Genomic DNA, 26,111 nt, shown 5'->3' on the forward strand with positions numbered 1-26,111 from the left:
CCAGCAGGGATCTTCTTGTGTTCTTAAGTTCTTATGCATGGAAAAAGTGTTTGTGTGTGTGGATGTGTGTGGGTGTGTGCGTTGAATGTGGGTGAGACTGTGTGGGGTGGTGGTGGTGAGCATATAAGTGTATGTGAATGAGTGTGAATAGGGAAGTGGGATGTTTTAAAAATCCAACCAGATTTTTTGGGGGGTGGGGTGAGGAGGAGAAGCATTAAATAAAAATAATTTGCTCCCTGCCAGGGATGGGGCTGGTTTCACCTTTGGGAGTCAACTCTAGAACGGTGGGCAGGGTTTGGGGGGATGTCACAGTTAAGGCCCCGTCTTGCATTCCCACCAGCCAGAGTACTTTTCATGGTGGGAGATGCGGTGGGGCTTCTGAAGACAATTTCAGCCTGCAGGCTGCTTCATACAGGAGGAGGCTGATCTTTCAGATATCCTGGCCCTGAGCCATTTAGGGCTTTGTAGGTAAGCATCAGCACTCTGAACTGGACCCAGAAGCCAGAACAGTTTGCTTGCGATTTATTTAACAATCTTCCATTCCTCCTTTTTAAAGAGAAGCTGAGAAGGCCCTAGCTCAGTGGTAGAGCACCTGCCTTGCATGCAGAAGGTCCCAGGTTCAATTCCCAGTGGCATCTCTAGGATAGAACCCCTACATGAAACCCCGGAAAGCTGCTGCTGGTCAATGTAGACAATACTGAGCTAGATGGATGAATGCTCTAACTGAGTAGGAAGCAGATTCCTTTGTTCCCAGGAAGGGCTGTAACTCAGGCAAAAAACCCTTCCCTTGGTCACCACCAATTGTACTCAGGTCAGCATAATGTTGTGAAATAGGTTGCAGGGAATGCCATCAGCAACTGGTTGGTCAGTGTGAGAAGAGGATGTGGACCAGATAGGCCTTTGGTCTGATCCAGCAGGGCTCTTCTTAACTGATAGCTGAGAATGGAACCTCTAGGCCCAGAGGCAGGTGATTGCATTCACAGGTGGGGAGAGCTGCTGTTGTTCTCAGGTCTTGTTTACAGGATTCCCATTCCGAGAACTGGATGTTGGACTAGATGGGCCTCCTCTGGCCTGATCCAGCAGCCAGACTTTTCTTGACTTAGTGTTGCCTTGGCTGTTTGCATCCCACCACAGCCTTCTTCCACAGGACTGTTTAGAAGGCTCTAACACCCCAACATTTTTAGTTTGTTCAGCCTGATTCTGATGCGGATCTATGACTATGTGATATTTACAGGGGCTTCATAACATGAAGGGGTAGAACAGAGGGCTCTCCATCACACACAGTGTCGCTGGCCCTGAGATTACTGCTGCCAAACACACAGAGACACAGCCCAAAGTGTCAGCATGATATTTGAATTGCAGTGACTGTGCCCCTCTACCTGACCCTTGACACTCTATTTTACACTGTTTCCAGCCCATTGGATGTGACGGGATCCTGTTCTCAACTCACACGTTGGACAAATGTGGTGTTTGTCAAGGAAATGGGAGCAGCTGCACTCACGTCTCCGGGAGTTACAGAAAGGGAAATTCACATCTTGGTAAGGCTGGAGGGGTATTTTGTTCTTATGGGGTAAGGCTTGCCAATCCTTGAGCAAGATGCAATCGTGGGCAGGTGAATTTGTGCATGATCAGGGATGTGGGGAGTCTGGGCTTCCTTGCATCTGGGCTGCGGCAAATTTGCCGCCGCCTCCCTCCACAACTCCCCCGCCCCTTTTCAAAGGACCAACATTGAATCAATTTTTAAAAAGGATCCTTCAGTCATTTGAGAATTTGCTCCTGCATATGAAGAGTTATTCCCAGCCTAGGACTGTTAACTCTTGCAAAGTTTGCTTTTCATACATGGATGCAGTTTTCCACAGGCTATTCTCTGGTCACACACATCCCCGCCGGAGCAAGAGACATCCAGATCGTTGAACGGAAGAAATCTGCTGATGTTCTGGGTGTGTATGGTGCCAGGGGCAGGAACGAAGCTGAATGTTTATAATTTTATATTTCTGCGAAAACGAAACTGTTTGACAAGTAGCTTATTAGCCAAATCGGTATGTGGAATTTAGTCTCTTCCTGGCCTCTTTGGGTTCAACCTTCCTCCCACCTCTTGTTTGCCTGTCTGTCTGTCCCCCTAGCTTCCAAAATATATTTGCCTGTGTGGTCTTTATCTGCCAACAGTTAAATGCCCTTCTGATTCTGAGACCCCACGTTACATTTTGCTTCGCCAACCCAACTTTCCCCTTCCCTCACAGAACTGGCACTGCATGTCAGCCCTTTGCCAACTACATTGAGAAGTTGGGATGTTTATAAAGACCCCGGGTTCAGCAAAAAAAAAAAAAAAAAAGTTTCCACCAGAGGCTTGCAAATGTTAATGATAAGAAAGTTACTTCTTCAAGCTGAAACACACAAAAGAAAAAGGCATTGTGAGGGAGGAGGGTGTAAAGTCATACTTGCTTAGCACGTAGCAGAGATTGAGGTGTCTTTAAGATGACTTGTTCTAAGGCGTGGGTGGGAATTCTTTGCCTCTGCTGACTTCTGCAGCTGTTGCGGATGAAGCTGGCTACTACTTCTTCAATGGGAACTACAGAGTGGACAGCCCCAAAAACTTCAACATTGCAGGGACTGTTTTCAAGTACAGGAGACCAATGGACATTTATGAAACTGGCATTGAATACATTGTGGCCCAAGGGCCAACCAATCAAGATTTGAACATTATGGTAAGTGTGGAGGGCTTTTTCTTTGTACCTAGAGATAGGTTGGGCAATTTAGGAACAAGCAAAAACTGTTTGCAAGTAGGGCCGGAAGAATCTAGGGGTTAGAATCTGGGGAAGTGCCACAGCTCAGTGATAGAACACCTGCTTGGCATGCAGAAGGTCCCAAGTTCATTCCCCACGAGTATCTCCTGTTAGGGTTGGGAGTGACCCCTGTCTGAAACTGTGGGGAGCCTCAATCAAGACAGCACTTGACAATACCTAGCTAGCTGGACCCAATGGTCTGACTCAGTATAAGTCAGGGAACATACCCACTGAAATTAGTAGAGATGACTAACTTAGGTCCATTAATTTCAAAGGGTCTAGCCTGAGATTGAGTGAGAACCTGAGTGTGATAGCCTGAGAACTTAGATGGATGCAGGTATCAGTTTCTCATTTTTCCAGTCATGCGTTCAGATCATCCCATTTCTATATCAATTTGCATTTTCCCCAGTCGGTGCAAAAATCCCTATGCATTTTCATGCATGTTTCTCCTAAACTTACTTTTAATGTAATTTTGCTTGATATTTTTTCAAGCCGTTTCCTCTAATATAATGCATATGTTTGCTATTCCTCCCCACTTCCAGGTCTGGAACCAAAACGGTAAAAACCCATCTATAACCTATGAATATACCCTTCTGAGGAAGCCGCATTCAAAAAACGTCCAGCCCATTTATTACACCTTCTCCGAGTCGGACAGTGGAGAAAGCAGAGAGATTGATGCAGAAGAGCCTCTGGGTTTCGTTCAGCACAATGCAAGTTTCTTTGGAACCCTCTCCAAAGAGAAGATCCATCTGGAGAATCAGGTGTTTGGAAGGAAGGACACCATTGAAGACCTAGACTTGAGCAAAATCCAAGAGACGAATGAAGTCTATGAAAGAACAGAGAGCAATGACTGCGACCCAACTCTGAAGGGCAAACAGGCCAAAGGTGAGGTGAACCCCAGGTCTTCACACCAGCTGTAGTTCATTCATTGCTAGGGCAGTGACTGTTCATGATGCAAACTTTTGGCCTACAGATTAATATGCTTCTTTCACTATTTTAGTTAGAGTTCTAAAACAACAACATACATCTCAAAAATTTGTACAAGCTGGATGGAATTGACTTCAGAAATTCTGCTGTAATGCTGAACATTCGCCACCTGGTAGACACTGAACATTTTAATATTCATTCGCTGTTCATGAAGCACTTAATATAGCTATATCTTGACATAAAAAGATGCTCAACTTCAATATTTGACTTCATCACTGACATGCAATAGTATCTGGGGTCTGAAAGGAAGGGCTTATAAGGTTTCAAATTTGATATCTGGCAAAAGCAAGGACACAGTCAAATGAGAGCCATTGTGGAGTAGTGGTTAGAGACCTGGAAGATTAGGGTTCAAATCCCTACTCAGCCATGAAGCTCACTGGGTGACCTTGGACCAGTCACTCAATCTCAGACTATCCTATCTCATGGGGTTTTTGTGCAAATTTGAAAAACAAATCTATAATTTTACAAATCTCTTGATTTCATTTTCCTTCTCTCCCCCAGATTCAAATGCAACCCAATCCAATTACATGGTGGACGGAATTGGGAGAGATTTTGACTCCAGACTTGCATCCAAAGAATTCCTTTCTGAAAATGCTATCACCCATAAACTTTTGGAAAAGACATCAGACTCAAAAGAATCAGTCCAGAACAAGACGGCAAACAGCATCTTTTCCCCAAGGGACCCTGTTAACTCTGTTGGTTCGCACATGGACAGCCTTTATGTTGATTATGATGACGGTGATGATATGATCGCTTATGCCGTCAACAGCAGCTTCCTGGAGCTGAGCAGTGACAAAACCATCAACACATCTTCAGAGACTCAGTTTCCAAATGCCACCATCTTGGTCACTAGTCCTCAAGGGAACAGAACCCACAAAACAAGGTAAGAGGCCTTGAGGTGTTCCTTTGCAACTGAGATTTGATCTACTATATTTCATCCACTGGAGACATTGGGTTGTATCCAATGTTAATCCTACTCAGAGTAGAACCCATTGGAAATTGCTGCATGTGGCCAAATTAGGCACATTAATGCCAATAGGTCTACTCTGAGTACAACTTTGCTGGATCAAAACACATTGCCCTTCCTTTAAAGGTTGGTTCTGTGTTGGTGTTCCGTGTTGGTTCTGATTGTGGCTACTTGGTGTCAAAGGAAGATCCTCTACACATGCTGAGGGGCACACTGCATTGGTAGTTGGATCAGGATCGACCAAAATGGCTTTATTGTTAAGTTTAGACTTAAGCAAGGAGAAACAGTCTAGACTAGGTTTACATGGGCATGTTTTTCTGTGTTATTTTTGACATCCTCCCGGTTTTTACGTCAGTGGGGAGAGGAGAAATTCACATTTTGATGGGACTGCCCCAAATCCATAGTTTCCAAAACAATCCACCAGCTGAACCTCAGCTCCCCTTCAAAATTCTCCCATCTACAAACTTTGCCACACAGTTTTTCAACCAACACAAACTCAAAAATGCTACATTGAGGGAGGGAGTTTGCTTAAAAATGTGTATAGTCATGAAAATAGCATTTAATATGTGAGGGGAAATTCCGTACAAAGCAATAAAAGCACAAATTGATGGAGAAATTTGGCAAGCTAAACTTACAGTTGGAGAAACAGGAATCCAAACTGATGGACTCTGCTCATCCCCACTGATACGGTTAACCAGCCAAACCATTTTAAAATATCTCCCTCCCCCACACCCAGCTCCTAGGAATGTCATTGCAATATCTGTTCGGTTGGTGCTTAAAAAAAATAAAAACTTTAATAACAACAAAATATGCTCTTGGTTTAACTTTGGTCTGGTGCCTTGATTTCCACCCCGTGCCTAATAATTACCATACCACAATTCCCAGTCTGGTGAGTTAGCTGGGAGAAAGGCTGTTTTAGTGAATGCAGCTCAGATTACTAGGAAGTTTCGCTTGGTGTATGTGACGAGGACCACAGGACGGGCTGAGTTGCTTGCTTTGCTCACTTCTCTTCCTTCTGTCGGTGTCGGCTAAGCTTTTCCCACCTGGTACCCTCCAGATGGTTTAGACTGCAACTCCTATCAGTTCCCAGGGCTATTTCAAGACATATGGAGGGCACCAGGTGGGCAAAGAAAGGCTGGCATTCTCTCGGCACAGGCAGCCCAAGAAATGACAGTGAACTCAATTACAGAGCTGCAGGCATTTAAGTGTTAGATTAATCAGCTCACAGCAGTCAACTAATCAACCAACACAGCACAAACCTATACAAATACCTACTTAGACACTTCAGTTGATTGCCTAGAAGAGGGGTGTTTCATTCCCACGATTAAGAAGAAGTAAGAGTACTAGCTTTTTCTCCTCTTTTTTGGTGGAAATATTTGAGATCTGCTGGTAGTACTAGGGAATGAGAAAAGGAGGTCTCCTTCGGTTATTTCTTCTTCTTCTAAAAATGAAGGGTCATTTTTTGCTTATTAAAGACAAATACTCTGCCTCATTTCCTTTAGTGTCTCAGAGAGTCGCCCCCATGCAGGGTTTGAAAACGGTCCAACTGTGTTGTTTCTCTTCAACTGTTAAATAGGTTAATCACAAACCTTTTAACAGATTGACTTAAAAAAAACCTGTAATGGTTTAAGTAGCAAAATACAGTGGTACCTCGGGTTACATACGCTTCAGGTTACAGACTCCGCTAACCCCGAAATAGTACCTCGGGTTAAGAACTTTGCTTCAGGATGAGAACAGAAATCATGCTCTGGCGGCGTGACGGCAGCGGGAGGCCCCATTAGCAAAAGTGGTGCTTCAGGTTAAGAAAAGTTTCAGGTTAATAACGGACCTCCGTAACGAATTAAGTACGTAACCAGAGGCACCACTGTATATGTAGATTTACTTGGAAATAAGGCCCACAGAGTTAAGTGTGGCTTACCCCCAACTCAGTGCACCTCCAAAAGATTTTTTGTTGATGTCTAGAAACATAACAACCCATAATACCCCTTGGGAAACAACACCTCTGTCCTTTTCTCTTTATCATTTGTACATTCATAAAATAGACCAAAACGAGCCAGGTCAGAGCTTCTTCTATCCAGAAATGATGACAGGCAACATGATTTGGCAATTCAGAGACAGCTGAGTTTTCTCCATACTGTAGTCTCAGTCCATTTTGCAAAAATACAGCAATTCTGTTTGGTTTTTTAAAAAAATGAATTACAAATGTAGTTTTCAACGCATACTTATTGTACACAGGGACATAGGAAGCTGCCTTATACAGAATCAGATTGTGGGCTCATCTGTCACTATGGGAGGGAGGGATATAAATCAAATTATTACCATTCTATTATTCTTCTTCCTTCTACTGGATATTGTCCCCTTCATTTTCAGTAGCATATTATTATTAATAATAGTAATAATTAATTAGCATATTAATAATAAAAATAAAAAAATTAATTTATACCCCACTCTCCCCTGCCAAAACCGGGCTCAGAGTGGCTAACATCAAATATATGACACATTACCATAAAATCAAATAATCAAATAATAAATTAAAATACATCTTAAAATCAAGTCAGAATCAAAGTGAAATCCAATCATATGGCAACCTGCAAAGTAGGAATGAGGACCTTAAATGCTCACCAGGCCTAACTGTTTATATTGATCTTATATGAGCCTGTGAGAAAGGTTGGGGGGCACTTTCATGCAAATTCTTATAAGGAGAGAGGGGAAGTCAGACTGGACCCTGACCAAAGGCCTGGTGGAACAGCTCTGTCTTGCAGGCCCTGTGGAAAGTTGTCAAATCCCACAGGGCTCTGGTCTCTTGTGACAGAGCATTCCACTAGGCCAGGTCCACAGCTGAAAAGGCCTTGGCCCTGGTCAAGGCCAGTCTAATTTCCTGATAAGAAATACATTGGAAAACAAAAAGAAACAACTCCTAGCAGGGGTTGATTTATTACCTAGGACACAACTCCTTTATAATATGATTGTGGGACATTCAGAAAGTAGAAAACAATGCAGCAACGTAAGAACATGAATCATTCCCAAAATGTAATAGTAAACAAGCCTCTTCCATATGTAGGTTAAGCATGTATACATGCATGTATATTGGAACTGGAAAGCTTTTCACCACAGATCAAACATGTAGGCTGAGGGACATTTTCATCTCTAGTCTGTGAAACCGAGATGCAGATAGCCAGCCACATATTGTCAACAAACTTTCTCCCCCCCACTTTTTTTTGAGGTTTGCTTGGGCCTGCTACTGGTGTGGAATTAAATGAGTCTTCTGCAGCAACGTCTATCCATATTCTGCAATATATCTATCTCTATATCTAGTCTGAAATGTCTAAATGTTTCTTTGTCCTTGAATCATCCCGCCACATTTGCCATCCTCTTCTGACACCCCAGTGCAGTGTACCTCTGCTCTAACCACTACACCACGCTGACTCTGAACACAGGCTCATTCTAGCAATCATTCATTACACAAGCATCAAGGTAAACACAGAGAAAGGGTTGCAGTCTGATTATAATTCTAGCACTTTTCTAACTTTTCGATTCCATTTTCTAACATTCCATTCATGCCACACTACCTGTGACTTTATGGAGCTGTGCCTTTTTTGACTGACATCTTGGCACTGTAGGATTGGCAGGAATCTCAGGGTTCATCTAGTCCAGCCCCGTGCAATGCATGTCACGCTGGATTTCATTCTCACCAATGGGTGTGGTGTGATGTAACAACAAACTTTCATAGGAAAACAGTGGCACTCTCCTGCCCTTTCTGCACACACATGCCTTTGTCCCCCCACGAATCTCCTATGAAAACAACAGGAAAGCATTCTAATCTGGTATAACTACCCAAATTCCTTCACTTTACTCCTGCAATTTTCTGGGCTAAGGGTACTTACTGAAAACTGATTCTTTTTATTCCTTTTTTTAAACCTAGAATCAAATCATACAGAAACAAGTGCTTAACATGAGTGCTAGATTTCCAGAAGTGGCTTTTATGTCATATGAAAGCTTAAATATACAGTCATACCTCATGTTGCGTCTGCTTCAGGTTGCGTTTTTTCGGGTTGTGAACTGCCCAAACACGGAAGTTTCTGGAAGTAACCGGAATGGGTTACTTCCAGGTTTCGGCAGTCGCGCATGCGCAGAAGCGCCAAATCACAACTGCGCATGTGCAGACACAGGTTGCGAACGCTGCAGGTTGCGAATGTGCATCCTGCACGGATCACATTCGCAACCCAAGTGCCCACTGTAATGCGGAAATTAACAGGGAAATGGAATAACTTGCCATGCGGAGGCAACCATAGTTTAGGACCTTATTATGATATCACTGTTTTTCCTTGAAGATTCAGGACAGATAAAAGAAAGTAATTATTCATGTAGTGCAGAGTTTAACTAAGGAACTCCCTCCCACAGGAGGCAGTGATTGCAGCCAGAGAGAGACAAATGTTTTTGAGACAGAGCCATGCATGGTCTCACCCAAAGAGGAGGGGAAGATGGATGTTACCTCCTGGGCCTTTCTGAAAGGTTTGACACTGGTGCCAAGACTTCCTGGCCACTTTATAGTACAGCATACCTGGTTCTGTTCCATGCCAAGGACTCAAACCGCACCTTTTTGGACCCTCTGTGTCTAGTGATCAGGGGTATTGGATTGAGTGCAAACTATCTGATATATTTATATACATATATTTGTCATTGAAAACTTGAACTGTTTCTCTTTGTGGGTGTTTTTATCCCATTCTCTCTATTTCTAGACAGTTGAAGCTCTGCCTCTAACCAGGCTGGGGAGTCTGCTTGGGGAATCAGGACAGGTATGTTGGATTATAGCCAAATGATCCCAAACCTTAAAATTTAAAATTTTTTGCACCCCTCACAAAAATTATTATTCCCCCCCCTCTTATTTTGATACAGCACAACAAGCAGCCTAAAGCACCCTCCCCAATCCCAATTAGATGAAAACTATTAATTATTATTATTTTTCCTCCCCGTCAATATTTTTAATGTGAGGAAGTATTGGGGGGTGGAAAATCAACCCGTCATTTGATTTGTCCTCTCTCATTGTGTAGAAACCGGTTGAAGCTGTTCCGAAAGGGCCAGAATATGAGCCCAGCTGATATGTACAGGTGGAAACTCTCCTCCCATGAACCCTGCAGTTCTACCTGCACCACAGGTAAGCCTGAGGGGATGAGCTCGGCAAGGGGCCCCCTCACCCCAAGAATGGGAAGAGAGGAAGCAAATTGCTAAATCCCATATGCACAAACTGAAGCACCTGTTCCCTATGAAATCTGTGCTGCTCCAATTTTGCAATGCAATTCTCTGATCAAATAATGAATATATAAATGTGTATGTTAGGTTTTTTTATCACTTAAAAACATCAGCAACATTCTTGTCCATATTAATTAGTATATTAATAATATTATCAGTGGCGATCATAATGAGCCTGGGATCTTTTTCATGCAAAAAGCAGATGCTCTAAACACTGAGCATTCTGTGATTCTTGCATTGCAGGGGATTGGACTAGATTACTCAGGGGGTATCTTTCAACTCTACCATTCTATGATTCTGATGGTTTATTTATTTCATTTATATCCCCTCTTTTCTTTCAAGATGGTTCTTCCCCTCCTCATTCAATCCCCACAACAACCCTGTAAAGAAGATTAGGCTGAAAGGCAGTGACTGGCCCAATGAGCTTTGTGGCCAAGTCAGGATTTGAACCCTGGACTCCTAGGTCCTAGTCTGACAATCTAACCACTACACCACACTGACTATTATTACTATAAGGTCCCTGGGCAGGCACATCCATTAGCACAAGGACTGGACTCCCTCCTGGGGCTACATGCCAGTGTTATGGGAGGAACATAAACCAAAATGGACTGAGCAACAGATGCAACCCTTGCCATTGTACAGAAGGCAGCATCCCAATCTGTGCAGAATTCAGTTTCCGAACTCACATCTCCCAATCCAAGCAAACCATTTGCATTACTATTAGGTCCATGGAAGGCACCTCTGGTGCAGTTTGGGCCACGATTTGGCAAACTTGACAGGGTTCTGCTGGACTGAAATGGGGGAAGGCTTGCACCCACCTAATGTTTAATTGACCCTTTTCAACCTGAATTAAACATGGTCAACGGTAAGGCAAGAAGGATATATGCAGACTACTTAGTCTTCTTTTGCCCCATCTCCTTGCCGCCTGTCCATAAGCACCCTCTTTTCCAGTCCTGGGTCACTCCAGGTAGGTCCACCCAGGGCAATCCAGGGCTGTCAAGACCCAGTCCAGACACATTCCATAATGCCCCAAAACTGTCTGATTTGGTTTGGGATCTGAGATTTCTCCAAGACAGATAGATGGCCTTAATGTCACAGTTCGAGGCTCCCTTCTGGGCAGGGAGAAACACTCAGAGGGAGGGTACAGCGCAGGTCTGGCAAAGGGTGTGGCCTGGAGAGAAGTATGGCTACGGGAACATCCTGAGGGCCTCATAGATAGCCCTGGAGGGCCACATTCCAACAGAATGTTCAAGATGCAGGAGAACAAAAAGTACACAGCACATAGTTAAACTGCGGACCTCCCTCCCTCAGGAGGAAATGATGGCCAATAACTTGGATGACTTTAAAAGACGATTAGACAAATTCATAGAGGAGGAGAGAATTATCAATGGATACTAGCATGGGGGCTATGCTCTGTCTCTGCAGTTAGAGACAGCAATGCGTCTGAAAGCCAGTTGCTGGAAACTGCAGGAGGGGAGAAGGCTCTTGTGGTCAGATCCATAGCTGTCAACTTTCCCCTTTTCTTGCCAAGAATCAGAGAATTTCCCTTTAAAAAAGGGAAACGTTGACAGCTATGGTCAGGTCCTGTTTGCAGGTTCTCCACTGGCATCTGGCTTTCCACCGTAAGAACAGTTATGGGTTGTTGGCTTGATCCAGCAGAGCTCTTCTTATAAAGGTTTATTGTGATAGCAGAACCTCTGTGTCTAGGGAGAGTATACCTCTGAATACAAGGTAATTGGAGAATATTCTTGCACTCTGATTCTACTTCCATTTGGAGCACCTGGCTGGCAACTGTGAGAACAGGGTGTTGGAGTGGATGGGCTCACTTTGGCCTGATCCTGCAGGGCCCTTCTTATGTTCTTATTCCTGAGGCTTCCTATGCCTGAGGCAGGGCATGGGAACCAAGAGTGTTCTGGAAAAGTCTACCTGTGAAAAGTGATGCAGAGTAAGATAGAAGGTAGGGCAGAGACTCTTGATGGGGCAGAAGACCTTGAGGAGGTGGGGCTGGAGGAGCGAATGTCACAGATTCCGTATTGGGCAGTTTCCAATGTTCCCATGATGCAAATCACTGGTCCTTATAGCTCTATATTGCCAACACTGATTCCAGTGGCTGGAAGCTAGAATCCAGTACATCTGTAGGGCTGCAGGTATGTCCCTCCTCCCTGATCCACACTGACCTGTCTAAATACAGGTGTGATGTCCACCTATGCCATGTGCATCCGCTATGATGGAATTGAAGTGGACGACATGTACTGTGATGCAATGACCCGCCCTGAGCCAGTCCATGAATTCTGTGCAGGAAGGGAATGCCAACCAAGGTAAGATTATGATGTCAGGTGATTGACAGGTTGGTGGCCTCTCACCTTGTTGTTAACGGCACCTAACTCCCTTGCTGCCTTGATGCTTCATCTGCTGGGTCTATCCACCTAGAGTTGTGAGTTCAGTGTTATGGGTCTTATTCTGTGGAACCCCCTTTCTAGTTTCTCCTACCTTCTGTTCAGTCTATTAGATCAGGAGAGCCTTTTTTTATTTTTTAAAAATGCAGTGGGTTTTGGCTCATTTACTTGACTGCAACAAAGTCCAGAAAGCAGAAATTTAAAAAGCGGAATGAGGTCAGATGATGATGATGATGATTGATTACACTGCCTTTACCCTAAAGTAAAGGGTATTTGTACCCTATCCTTTAGCCAAAAGGGCTCCCTGGAACAGCTTACATATGGTCAATTAAGACAAGACAGTCCCTGCCTGCAGGCTTACAATCACAACAACAACAACAACACACACACACACACACACACGAAAAGGGACAAGGAGGGAAAAGGAAAACCAAAACCAATTTCTCAGGCACCAATTTCTAAACCAATTTCTGTGGGAAAGGAGTTCCACAGCTTGGAACTGCTACAGAGAATGCCCTCTCCATGCCTGCCAACCCCCAAAAGATTCTGAGGGCAGAGGGACTACCAAGGGGGCCCCCTCTGCCGATCTTGGTTCCTGAGGGGTCTGTAGGGACATTTAGGCAGCAGGCAGCTGTGAGCACATTTCCTTTCTTGAGGTTTGCCCCCATCACCTCCTTCTATCCTGAAATGCCCCATTCCCTCCAACACAGGTGGGAGACAAGTAGCTGGAGTGAGTGCTCCAGGACCTGCGGTGAAGGCTACCAGTTCCGCATTGTCCGATGCTGGAAGATGATCTCACCTGGGTTCGACAGTTCCGTCTACAGCGACCTGTGTGAATCTGCTGACATCACCCGTCCAGAAGAGAGGAAGATCTGCAAAAACCCAGCCTGCGGGCCACAGTGGGAGATGTCTGAGTGGTCAGAGGTAAATCTGCAGAAGGGATATGTTTTTGACAGGGAAGGATTTAGGCTTGGAGTAAGCTGACCTTAGGAATGGCCGAATCTGTCCATTATCTTTCCAATCGTAAGTTCATTTTGTCCTGCTTCCACACATCTTTTCAAAAGTATTATATTTTTTAAAATAAAAGTCCTCTTGAAAATTCGTAAGCATTTTAGGGCCCACTTCTCCTTATAGTAATTTTTTGAAGCATTTTTGTATCTTTGTTTCATTGATATATGTTTTTGGGGAACACACTTTACCCTGATATAAGCGCATCTTGTACACATTTTGGGATTTGTTTGCTTTGAGGAATTGTGCAGCAAAATTCAGAGAAGTCTGAACTCCGGAGGGTAACTTTGTAGCCTGTGCTCTGTGGCCCTTTTGGCAGGCACAAAAGGGGCATCTATGGAAGCAGAGCCCCTCCTGCTGGTGGAGAACCACCAACTGCCCAGCACCCTAAATCTTCCCAGCAGCAGAAATCGGATGTCAGGATTGCTCTGTAAAACAAACAAGTGGACTAGACAGGCCATTGGCCTGATCCAGAAGGCTCTCCTTAGCTCTGCCTGAACACCACAGAATTATTGTGCCACCTGTGCAGTGGGGTGGGGGCAAGAAATGCCCCCCCCAGGCGAGACTTGTATTGCCATTTCTCTAGCATGCACACTGCTGAAGGCAGAATAAGAGCATCTTGGGGCAACCGGTCTGCTGGATAGAGAGCACTTGGCATGCCAAGATCGCCCTCCTTCGTCCCCGAGAGAGAGCTTGGATATGGTTCTGGTTCATACTTGAAATTCCCCTTCCATACTGAGTGCCAGCGGTAAATGCTTGGCTGCCAGCCCTTCCCACTGAAATCCTGCTGTGTTCTTTGCTTTTATAGGATGTTTTTTATTCCTCCCCCCCTCCCACCACCACCCCACAAAAGAAACACACATCCACCCACACTCTGGTATAAAAAAAATATGGATTGTTTCTCCCCATGCTGAACTGAGCGATTTAAAAAAAGAGAGTCTTGATTGTGTTAAGCTACCTATTTTATGCATTTTGGTAGGTGTCAAGCCGAGATCATTGGAGCGCAGGGGTCCTTCCTCCAGCCAAAAAAGCAACACTAATTTAATTTTGATCCAGCAGGCGAAGTTCAAGCCAAGCCAGCTTCAGACCTTGGCTTCCTTTTTCCCGTCCAAAAAAATAATAATGAGCAGCATCTCTTACCACCCTGTACCACCCCCCAAGTCCCAAAGAGATAAGTGGATTACTGTATCAGGAGTGTTGGGTGCTGATTGCCACGCTCTGCTGTTGTCATCACTTTTGTCACAGTATAAATATGCACCAAACAGACTTGCATAATGCAACACCTGTGTGATTGCAACCCCACTCTGCATAATACTGGTGGGTTTGTGTCATTTGAGACAGGACTTGGGGCTCAGTGGCTGCGTTTATGTGCTGGATGGAGATGTTACATTGAAGATCAAACTCGGAATGTGGGGCCACTTAGGTCCAAATTCCAAATATGTCCCCAGGCCTCTCTGTCTAGCCCTTGTGACACTCATAGGCCACAGCTCCTCTTCCCAGGCCACACCTTCACAAACCCTTTACTTTACACACGCTGGTTTTTTGCCTGGCTGGAATGTGTAATTGAACTCTGATAATTCCTCTTGCTTCTCTGGATGTTGGGTAGAGAGGTTTGTTTATGAAGGCTAATTTACTGTACAGGTAAAACCACACCCCCTCTAGCCCCCATCCAGGGAAGCAAGAGGCATTATCAGAATTAATACCTGCCCTGTTGGAGGCAGGATACTAGGTGCTTTTTTCTGGAGGTATGCAGGGGTACGCATACCCCTAAACATTTTGTGAATCTTTGTACTTTTGCCAGTTTACTGTATTTATTTTCCCCGATTTGAACTATAAAATGGTGATTTTCTTGAGTCAAAATAAGAGTACCCATAAACATTTTTTTAAAAGAAAAAAAGCACTGAGTATACCTATGAGGGCCAGTTTCTGGGGATCACGGGGGGAAAGTTGTGCTGTTGTGCTCAGGTGCTACTTTGGGGCTTTCCACTGCAGTATCTAGTTGGCCACTGTGTGTAAGATGGGCCTCCTTTGGCCTGTTCCAGGAGACTCGTTCTTAACTTTTTATGTTCTTACATGTCATACCCTCCAAATGTCCTGGAAAAACAGGGACATCCCATTTTTTTCTCGCCAGAGAATGGCAGCCATTTTAGGCACAGTGATCTCGCGTGATTTAATGCCACAATTCTCCCCCTCTCAAAAGTGCTTTTTCCCAGGGCTGCGATCTTATGCAGCACACATTTTGGGGTGCCATGTCTGGAAAAAGTGCTTTTTGGGTAGGAAATTGTGGTGCAAAATCACACAAGATCATGGCTCCCAAAATGGCCACTATGCTCTCACAAGAAAAAAAAACAGGAAGATGTTTTCCAGGAATTTGCTATTGTGGCACTGGAGACTATGACATGTTTAGTTCAAGGGTATATTCCAGATAGGCAGAAAGGAGAGCTAGTGAAGGGTGTGGCCTGAAAAGAGAGGGTGTGACTTGGGGAGAGTTCTGAGGGCCAGAGAAAGAGGTCTGGAGGGCCATTTTGCTCCCACCCGGAACCTGAGCTTCCTCACTTGTTCCTTATGGAAATCTTCATGTCATTTCTTGGTCAGGCCTGGCTCCTGGGGTGCTCCCTGTCTCTGTCAGAAACACAAGCTCTTCGGTCAGATTCTTGCCATCTCAATCACTTCCTGTTCCCTTTCTCCCTTCCCCCAGTGTACAGCCAAGTGCGGTGAGAGGAGTATTGTCAGCAGAGACATCCGGTGTTCAGAAGAAGAGAGGCTGTGTGATGCTAGCACCAGGCCCCTGGCAGAGAAGAATTGCAGTGGTGCCCCCTGTGACAGACAATGGACTGTCTCTGACTGGGGACCGGTGAGTCCACAAGGGTATGTGGGGAGGGAACCATCTGCAAATGGAGGCAGGGGAGTTGGGGGAGAACCAGCTATAAATGAGAAACAAAGTAGGGCGTGTTGTGTGTGTTTACAGCTGGCTAGTCTATCTGGCTGAGGATTTTGCTCATGAAACTCATAAGCAAGGCAGGGAGGCAGCTGCACTCCCTGACTGATTGAACCCAACATCTGCTATCTACAGATATACTGCATTTGTACATGGTGGTTCCACTCATTTAGCTTTGTTAATAGTCACTACGATCTTTGAGAATTCTTGGAGAACAGGTGAGGTCCCTGCAGACTGGAGGCAGGCAAATGTTGTCTCCATTTTCAAAAAGAGGAAAAAGAAGACCTAGGTAACTACCAACCAATGAGCTTGACATCAATACCAGGAAAGGTCCTTGAGTAGATAATTAAACAGTTGGTCTGTGAGCACCTAGAAAACGTTGCTGTGATTACAAAGACCCAGCATAGGTTTCTGAAAAACAAGTCATGCCAGGTCAATCTCATTTCTTTTTTCAATAGAGTTAAAAGCTTGGTGAAGGCTGTGGACAGAAGATGAAGAGGTAACAGGATTTAGTGAGCAGGGAGAGTCCCTGGCACAGAGAAGTCCAGAATCAGAATCAGAGGCAGAAGCAGGAGAAGAGGGAGGCCAGGAGGCAGAGATGAGTCAGGCTGGTGAAGATGCGAGGGTGTTTCCCCTTCTTGCTGTGACAAGCTCCCTTCCCCCTGGCCTCCCAGGACAAAACGAGGTATGAAGAGGGAGGAACAGAGACAGGCATGTCAGTGTAGTCTCAGGTTGCTTGGGAAATACCCAGGGGAGGAGGAGACCTATTGAGAAGTGTTGCTGTGTTCATTAGGCCTGGAGCTCTTGAGCAGACCTTATTTCTTCTAATAAAGAGTAAACATCACTTACTCTGTGTGATTTATTCCCTCCAACTCCTGACACCTTTCCAACTCTACGGTTCTATTATTCTATAGGTTGGTGGCCCTCACCGCCTCCTGTGGGAGCGAGTTCCATAGTTTAACTCTGCTCTGGTCGAAGAGGGAGTTACTTTTATCTGTCCTGAATATTCCAACATTGGACATCCACGAGTCCTAGTGTTATGAGAGAGGGAGAAAAACGTCTTTTGTTCCAATTATTTGCCTGGAGTCAGGTGGCTGTTTAAAGCCCCATGCAAAATCCTCACAGCTCTGGGTGGCTGCTCTGTGCAATTACGAGAGAAGACCGGCGTGAGCCAGAGGACCCTGAAGGCTCCTTTTTTGGGTTAGCGTCTGAATTACCCATGTCTGTGGTGTCTGTTTTTGCCATCTGAAAGCTATCGGTTAAGCCAAGCTGGCACAGTTTCCCACAGTGTGGGGATTAAATTGCATTTGTTAGCTGTATGCTTGGCAGACACTCCTTGGCTTCCAGTAAAAAAGCATGTCTCCAGCTGTAAGCACAAGTCCAGCTGCAGACAACTCCTCACCCCTGTCTCCTATAAGGCAGCCATCAGTCCCTGCCAGTTCGGCCGGTATGATGCTGAGGCTAATGAGAGAATGTCTGTGCTGCCCTGGGACTGATGGGAATTGTAGTCTGTAACATCTAGAGGGCACTGAATGGAGAAGGCTGCTTCAGTGCAGGTTGAAGAACATGAAACCTCTAATTTTCTCTGCTCCTGGACTCAGTTCAGGTGGCAGAGAGAAATCATAGATTCCATGCTCCTAAGCAATGCTGTATGATGCTGGGGCTGATAGGAGTTGTAGTTTTAAACATCTGGAAGGCATGAGGTTGGGAAAGGTTGTCCTACTTCTTTGAGGGGACAGAAGAACAGGTGGCTGTTCCTCCCCTGCTCTGGAAGCCTCTGAAGCAGAGATGGAAACAAATTCATAATTGTTTTTATGACACTGTGAGTGTGAGAGGGTATGTGTGCTGCAGTTTTTTAAGATGAGGCTGGCGGGTGGGTGCAGGAAACATTTTGTAAAAGTTTTGGCTAATGTACACCTTTTTTCCTTTCTCAGAATTTCTCCTGATAGGATGCATTGCCAAATCCTGTTTTCAGTATCATGCAATTTATGTACACGTTATCCTAATTTTTGCAAGTGATTTCCCCTCTTATAATACATTTTTTTTGGCGATACTTTCACAAATAGATGCATTTTTACACACACTTTCCCTGATGCACTTTTTTCTTCTTCCCAGGAGTATCCCCTATCATATTTTGGTTGTGATGTTTTCACAAATAGATCCATATTTATGGACACTCTCACCTTATGCACACATTTTTGTACAATGTCTAGCTTAGAAATCTGCACTGCAAAATTCAGAGAATTGAAAATTTCAGAGGGTAGCTATGTTTGTGGTTTATGCTTTATTTTAGGAAGCTGTTAATGAGTTAGGCTTACATTATAATGAAAAAGGGACTAGATTGCTTCCCTATCCATTGTCCAAAGTAATTCACAGGGTTGCATCCAGAGTAATGCTGAGCAACAGATCACATTGCTGTGAGGGTTTCTGCTTGTGCAATGGGACTTCCCCCTTCTCCTCCTGCTCACATACCCCCTTAATTGTTTGGGTGCATGCAGCAAGGAGAAGAGAGGCAGATGTCCTGAGGTGCAAGCTGAAGGGCCATAGCTCAGTGGTAGAGTATTTGCCTTGCATACAGAAGGTCCCAGGTTCATCTCCAAGTGGTATCTGCAGGTAGGGCTGGGCATGTCTGCCGTTTGCTGCAGAGCTGCTGCCAATCAGTGTGGACAATACTGGACTAGGTGTGTTTAGTGTAAGGCAGATTCCTATGTTCCAATAGTGCTTGTGCTGACTAGATGTGTTTGTTGGAGACTCCCCTGAACCTCCATTCCTGCTTAGGAACATCAGAGGTGGCTTTGCTGGGTCAGTTCACCAAGTGTTACATGCACATGCAGTCCAGCAGGCCCCAAGTGGTCTTCCAGAAAGAGGTTTGGGGTCTACTAGTAGAATAATCTACCTTCTTGAATCAAAGCTTGCAATGAACTGAATTCACGGCCCAAAACATCCTGTCCTATCATTCCACCTACATTTGGAAATGGGGCAGGATTATGACTTTGAGGAAGCATCCAAACTTTGTCTCAAAGATGACATGCATTTTTAAAAACCCAAGCTGGTCTAGAACGCAATTGTCTTAGGCTTTGTTTGTCTTTTAAGTGAAATAATATATGTCACGTGGACTGCCTTCTTGGCTTATTCCCCACCCCGCCATTTTCAATTCAGTGGCAGTGCCTAAAAATAAGCCGTTTCCATGGTGATGGCTGGCAACTGTGAGGAGCTTGTCTCCCAAAAGGAGACCCACAAAGGAACTCTGGGGTTTGTATATATCAGCCAAGGCAATGCCCCTCCATGCCTCCCTCTTTTTTTTGTAAGCAAAGGGAACGTATTTGCAGACATTTGCATTTTAAATGGGGGCTGAGGAGATCTTTCTGTCAGAGGCCCTGAACTGGTTTGAATTAACAGGCTGGCTTGGTGGTTGGGGAAAAGGTCAGGACCTACTGGAATTGTTCTCCTGTGTGATTGCTCCCTGAAAATGAGAATATGCCTAGGGAATGGCTGTAGCTGAGTGCTAGAGCACCTGTTTAGCATGCAGAAGGTCCTAGGTTCAATCCAGGTAGGGCTGGGAATGTGGAGCTTGATGGCCTGACTCAGCAGAGGGATGATTCTTGCATTCCTATTTAAGTCAGACCTTTCTTCATAATGACGAGGACTAGAATCTTGCTTTAGGTTAAGTGGCACAGCTCAGTGACATAGCGTCTGCTTTGTACGCAAGTAGCTTACAAGAAAGAAACGGGGGTGCATTTCAAACAAACACCACAAAAACTATTTCATAATAACACAGCAACATAATAGCATAGTAACAATTTCATAATAACATAGCAAAGCAAAATTATAATAACATACAAAAACATGTTTCAATACTATAAATATAACAAGATTGCTCAAAGAGAATGCAGCATCCAGTGGCCAAAATAACAAGGGAGCTTCGCAGTTTCACCTCAGTCCTAGAAACAACCATCCCAAGACCCTTTTAATGTGGAAGGAGAGATTGGTACATTATTTGGGGTGGGTGGGTGTTATCTGAGGTTAGTAGTCAATTCAGCCAAAGAGGCTGAAGTGCCATTGAGTGGATGTTATGCAAATGCACATTTGTGTTTATTACCTTCTTGTCTGTTTATCTTCCAGTGCAGTGGAGGCTGTGGACAGGGGCGGATGATCCGGCACGTCTACTGCAAAACCAGTGATGGCCGTGTGGTGCCAGAATCGCAGTGCAACTTAGAAACCAAGCCACTGGCAATCCATCCCTGTGGGGACAAGAACTGCCCTGCTCACTGGCTCACCCAGGACTGGGAGAGGGTAAGGGAGCCTTTGAGTTTGCTCAAAGAGCAGCATGGTCCACTCTCTAGGCCTGGGGGGCAGGGGGAACCTTTTTTTTCCTGCCCGAGGACTGCATTTCTTTCTGGTCAACCTTCTGGTGAGGAGTGGGGGCGGGTACCTGCCAATGGTGGGAGGAGTCAAAAGTCAAAAAGCAGGTGGAGCACTGAATGCATTTTTTTGTTGTCTTTGTATACTTGACTATAGAGTTTACCAGGTCAGGAGCATCACAGACCCTGACAATTCAGGGTCCAAACCAGAGACCTAGGGATGGGCCCTAGAGATGGGAGTTAATTGGGAGAGAGAAGAGGGGAAGCGTAGACCTCTCCAGAATGTCTATGCTATAATTTGCAGCCGCTCCTGCCAGGCTGAAGCTTGCAAGCTGCACACACAGTTGTTGTTATTATTATTATTATTATTATTATTATTATTATTATTATTATTATTATTAAAGGCCCTCTTACCCACCTGTAAATTCAAGCCCTCCACCTGTCTCCTGGAGGGGCAGACCAACCTGTCAGACCTAGGAGTCTGACAACCCTACTAGGCTAGTTTCTAGACCCATTCTTCTCTGTCCTCTATCAATGCAAGCAAGAGGCACTGTCAGGATTCGATGACACTTTTCAGCCTGGCATAAGCACTCAATAACAGCGTGAAGCAAGAGTTTGTGGCCTAGAGAGGGGCCAGAGGGAGGGGGCCAGAGGATTGGATTTGGCTCCTATGCCTGGATTTGGCTCCCCACCCTCCTCTTACAGTTTCACTTTGGCTCTCACTCTTACCTTGACAGTGCAATACCACATGCGGCCGGGGGGTCAAGAAGCGAATCGTCCTTTGCCTGGAGATTGTCAACGGGAAGCTCAAAACCCGCAACCCAACTGAATGTGACATCACCAAGAAGCCAGCTGAGGACACAACCTGCTTTGAACGGCCTTGTTTCAAGTGGTACACGACCCCTTGGTCAGAGGTGAGAAACGGGTGGGTGGGGAGGCAGACAGCGGTGAACCATGCTGGGAAGACGAAATGGTCCTGTAGAGGACTGTGGTGGGACTGAGCACGCTACGAATCAGAGCTCTGGACAGCTTCCATTCTACCTCTGTTAAAATGAGAATCAGACCACACTACTTCAAGGGGTTGTTGTGCCTGCAAAATTAAAAATATTTTCCCCCTTTGGGAAATCGCAGGATGAACAAGGGTCTGTAGTACAGTGGTACCTTGGGGTACATACACTTCAGGTTACATACGCTTCAGGTTACAGACTCCACTAACCCAGAAATAGTGCTTCAAGTTAAGAACTTTGCGTGGTAGAGGCGCAGCGGCAGTGGGAGGCCCCATTAGCTAAAGTGGTACCTCAGGTTAAGAACAGTTTCAGGTTAAGAACAGACCTCCAGAACGAATTAAGTTCTTAACCCGAGGTACCACTGTATTAGGAGCACAATGTAATCAACAGGGAATTGTAGCAAGTAGATTTCATATTGGTTGAGTGGCCTAACAGTCATCCGATTCTAGGACTGTCCACAAACATAACCAAACATTAAGTTGTTTATCACTAATGGGTAAACTGCTTTCGCACTGGCAGGCCTAATTAATTGCTTCTCTGGCCTTCTGACGTCCAGACACCATGCACTCCATCACTGCCCTCCCCCTTCCTTGGCTCAGCGGTGAAAAGGAAAGTCTCCCTGTGCTCCACTTTCCTCCCTCCTTCTCCTCCAAAAAAAGCACAGCCAGTTCCGATTACATCTTGGCAGGCCGTGTCCTGCCCGGAGCCACTACAACGGCGGACGGCAGTTCGCCTTGGCTGCGGCAACGACAGCAACTGGGCTCTAATCAGTCCCTGGCAACCGCCTGTGCTGAAGTCTCCACTGGCGGAGCGGCTGCAGGCCTCTGCCTGGTGAGAGCCAGGGGGAAAGAGTTCATTCTGCACTCTGCTCCTCTAAAGGGAATTTGTGCTTCTGCGATGGCTGCCGGGCGTTCTTGGATAACATCGGGGATCGGCCCAATAGCCGCTGGAATGCTGCAGAGCTTTCAGATTCTTGGAGGTGGAGTTAATTAGGCTCCCCAAACATTCTCCCCCCAAAAAAAACCTCTTCTGCAGTCCCCCCCCACCCCAAATATGGGTTGCATCCAACTCAGTTTTAGGCCACAATCACACCACAGATTTTAAAGCAATATCACCTCACTCCTACCAACCCTTGCCCATCTGGGAGCAGAGTGAAGGACAGCCAGGTTGTCTGTAGCATTGCAGGGTGCTGAACTAGATTGACCCCCGGGGTTCCTTCAAATGCCACAATTCTGTGAAGCAGGTATACTCCAAGGCACTATGCATTTAAAACACTGTGATACCACTTTAAACATCTATGAGTCTCCCACAAAGAATCCTCAGAGATTTAGTTTAAGTGGTATGATACTGCTTTAAATGTATGGTACGGATGTGGTCTTAGGTAGAGCCGACGACTTGCAATCAACATCCCTACGTCAATCATATCCATTAATTTGTGGGCCTACTCTGAGCAGATACTTCTCAAAAGGTTGAATCTTAGTCCTGAAACTGCTTGTTGTAACAAACGGACCTCTCCTCTTTTCCTTGCCCACAGTGTACAAAAACTTGTGGCATTGGCGTGAGGATGCGAGATGTCAAGTGTTACCAGGGGAAGGATCTCGTCCGGGGCTGTGACCCTCTCGTGAAGCCTGTTGGGAAACAGACGTGCGATCTTCAGCCTTGTCCAACTGAACCACCAGGTCAGGGGGAGATGGGTGTAGGGATGCTGGACTTCCAGATCTGATCTGAAGTCTCCAGGCTTGCCTTCCCCCTCCAGGTGGCGGGGGGGGGGCTTGAATCTCTAGGTGGGCAAGAGTGCCTTTTGACTGGCAGTGAATTGTTGGGTTTCTGTCAGGAGTCTTTTCCTAGCTTTAGCTGGAGATGCCAAGGTTCAAACCTAGGACCTTCTGCAAGTAAAGCACTTACCCTACCCTGTTCCTCTTTGAAATTCCTCAGAGAATTCCTTGGAGCACCTCCAAAAATTAATGTCTGTGGCTGCCCTGGGAAAACTGGCTCACTGTATTGAAAGTGAAGTTGTTTGGAGTTCTCTAGACAGGTGATGATTCCCACAGGCTTTCCTCCATGCCACACCTGACCCCACTCACCTGTCTCTTGCAGATGACAGCTGCCAGGACCAAGCGGGGACCAACTGTGCTCTGGCCATCAAGGTGAACCTCTGCAGCCACTGGTATTACAGCAAAGCTTGTTGCAGGTCCTGTCGAGCTCCCCATTCCTAAGACAGGACCAAAGGGATCCAGTGGTTCTCCAGAGCATCCAGCGGGACACAGGAGCAGCCAGGTGCGAACTGGGACAGTTCCTGCCTGTCTGCCTACCCATTATGCCACAACATGGAGAGTAAGAGATGGAGGTCCTGTAATCCAAGACACCTCCTTCACCTCCCACCTCCCTCCTGGGTTCCGGAAATGGAGGGACACATTGTTACATTTGCTACTACTGTAGATCAGAACCCCCCCACTCCATGAGGAAAGTCGCGCTTTGTTTTGTTTTTAAAAAAGACGTCATGAATATTTTCCCCCTTTTAGTTCTTGTTTTCCAATGGCTATGTTGTCTTTGAACTTTTGTGCCTCCCCTTCATCTCCTTTGCAATTCGAACAGAATTAGAATAGCCCTTTCATCCCTGGCCCTTGGGAGCACTCTTTCCACTTTCTAATTTTACACACAGGTTTGCATCGCGGGGCGCCCTGACCTGACCTGCTTAGCATCAGGTGAGGCACTCCATCTGGAGCTGCTGAGAAAGAGATTCTGACACACTGCTGTAATGACTGAAACACCGTGGTTTGTTCTCCAGCTTACCGTTTTGCAGGGCGGACATACGTTCCATCCAGTTAAAATGCAGGGATCAGCCTTCCATCCATCTTGGCCCTCCCCTTAGGTAAAGGAACTTCCTTTCAGAAATGCCAAGCACCACATGCCTGTTTTATCCCTGAGATAGAAACCCTTTCTCCTACCATCTCCTGCTAGGTGATGTCAGTGGCCCATCTAGTCCAACATCCTGTTCTCACAGTGGCCAACCAGATGCCTGCAGGTGCAACAGCAACTCCCCCCACTCAGCATTTCCAGAAGCTAGTATTCAGAGGCATACCACCTCAGACAGTGGAGGTAGAGCTAAGAAGATCTTTGCTGGGTAAGGCTACCTACTCCATTCTAACAGTGACTGCCCAGATGCCTCAATGGGAAGCCCACAAGCAGGAGCCAGGCGAATCATCACTCTCCCTATTTGCAACTCTCAGCAACTGGTATCCACAGTGGAAGAAGAGCAGAGCCATCAGGGTTGGTGGCCACTGATCCTCTTCTCCACCATAAATTAATCTTCTTTTAAAGCCATCCTAGTTGCTGGCCCTCACTGATGCCAACAGGTTACACTCTAGACTTCTAAACACACAAACAGCACCACCAGGACTGACCCCATTGTAATTAAAACACAATCTCTCTCTCTCTCTGCCTCTTCCTCTCTCTTTGACTTCATCCTCTTATAAGCTGTCCCTTCTATTTTCAATACTATTCCCCAGCAGATCAGCACTTAAGGAGCAGAACTTAATGCTCCCCAGGCGACTCTAAGCCAAAAAGCCCATTAGATATAATATGTAGGTGTCTACGTTTTCAGAGATTTTTTAATTTTATTTTATTGTGTAATCAAATCCCAGACCGTGTAGTCCTTTAATTAAAAGAAAAGACATAAAGCCAACAATAGTTGTAGAGTAACGAAAACATAACAGCAGCACTTTATATCACAAAGAGAGTCACGCTCTCTCTCTCTCTCTTTTTAAAAGATAAATAAAGAAATAAGTATATTTGTTTACAAACAGTGAACTTTATCCCTGTAACCACAGAAACTGTACCCATTAAGTATATTTTAAAATAAAAGTTGTCATATTTATAGTGCCAGCTTGATGTCTTCATGGTGTTTGGCCCTTTTTGCTTTGGACATTGTGGTTTAAAAGAACAATGAGGAGAATGAATGTTCCACCCTACGCCCCCCCCCAACAAATACTAGAATCTGGGATCTCTGGATTCTAGGGACATTAAGGTGGCATCATATTATGTGTCCGTTCAGCTGCAGTTCATCTGCCAAAAATGACATCATTCATCTCACTGTCTGTTGTGGCGAAATCACGCAACTTCCATAATTTATGTAACTGATCACATGAATAGAAGGACACTGACCTCTTCCTCCACCTTGCTTATGAATCATAATGGGAGAACTCTTGCTGGTTTTAGACTGCATATGCATATGCATATGCCTTGTACCAAGTACACCCTGACTAGAAGCAGCTCTCCAGGGTCTTGGATAGGACATCTGCCCCATTGCCTGATCATTGACTGAACCTGGGGCCTGAACCCGGGGCCATCCACATTCCGGTTGGAACGACTGACTGCATCATTCAGTCACTTCCAATATAGTGCGGTAGCAATT

At 45.4% G+C, this 26,111-nt stretch overlaps 1 protein-coding gene across 6 annotated transcripts in view; it reads left to right on the forward strand.

Annotated features, from left to right (window-relative positions):
• ADAMTSL2 (ADAMTS like 2) overlaps positions 1–25,843 on the forward strand; it is a 39,169-nt gene extending 13,326 nt beyond the window's left edge. For 4 of the 6 annotated variants that reach the window (XM_081897786.1, XM_081897788.1, XM_081897789.1 and 1 more), the window contains 13 exons: positions 1,415–1,538; positions 1,860–1,940; positions 2,530–2,705; positions 3,326–3,668; positions 4,272–4,653; positions 9,789–9,892; positions 12,179–12,305; positions 13,094–13,307; positions 16,090–16,245; positions 20,452–20,622; positions 21,428–21,604; positions 23,232–23,376; positions 23,795–25,843. In XM_081897786.1, coding sequence (XP_081753912.1) covers positions 1,415–1,538; positions 1,860–1,940; positions 2,530–2,705; positions 3,326–3,668; positions 4,272–4,653; positions 9,789–9,892; positions 12,179–12,305; positions 13,094–13,307; positions 16,090–16,245; positions 20,452–20,622; positions 21,428–21,604; positions 23,232–23,376; positions 23,795–23,913 — 2,319 coding nt within the window. In that variant the 3' untranslated portion in view covers positions 23,914–25,843. Of the gene's footprint in view, positions 1–1,414; positions 1,539–1,849; positions 1,941–2,529; positions 2,706–3,325; positions 3,669–4,271; positions 4,654–9,788; positions 9,893–12,178; positions 12,306–13,093; positions 13,308–16,089; positions 16,246–20,451; positions 20,623–21,427; positions 21,605–23,231; positions 23,377–23,794 lie in introns of all 6 variants that reach the window. The other 2 variants (XM_081897790.1, XM_081897787.1) reach the window with 1 other exon arrangement.
• The last annotated feature ends 268 nt before the right edge of the window (positions 25,844–26,111 follow it).

Source organism: Podarcis melisellensis (genome assembly GCF_964234715.1).
Source record: "Podarcis melisellensis genome assembly, chromosome: Z".
Lineage (NCBI taxonomy): Eukaryota > Metazoa > Chordata > Lepidosauria > Squamata > Lacertidae > Podarcis > Podarcis melisellensis.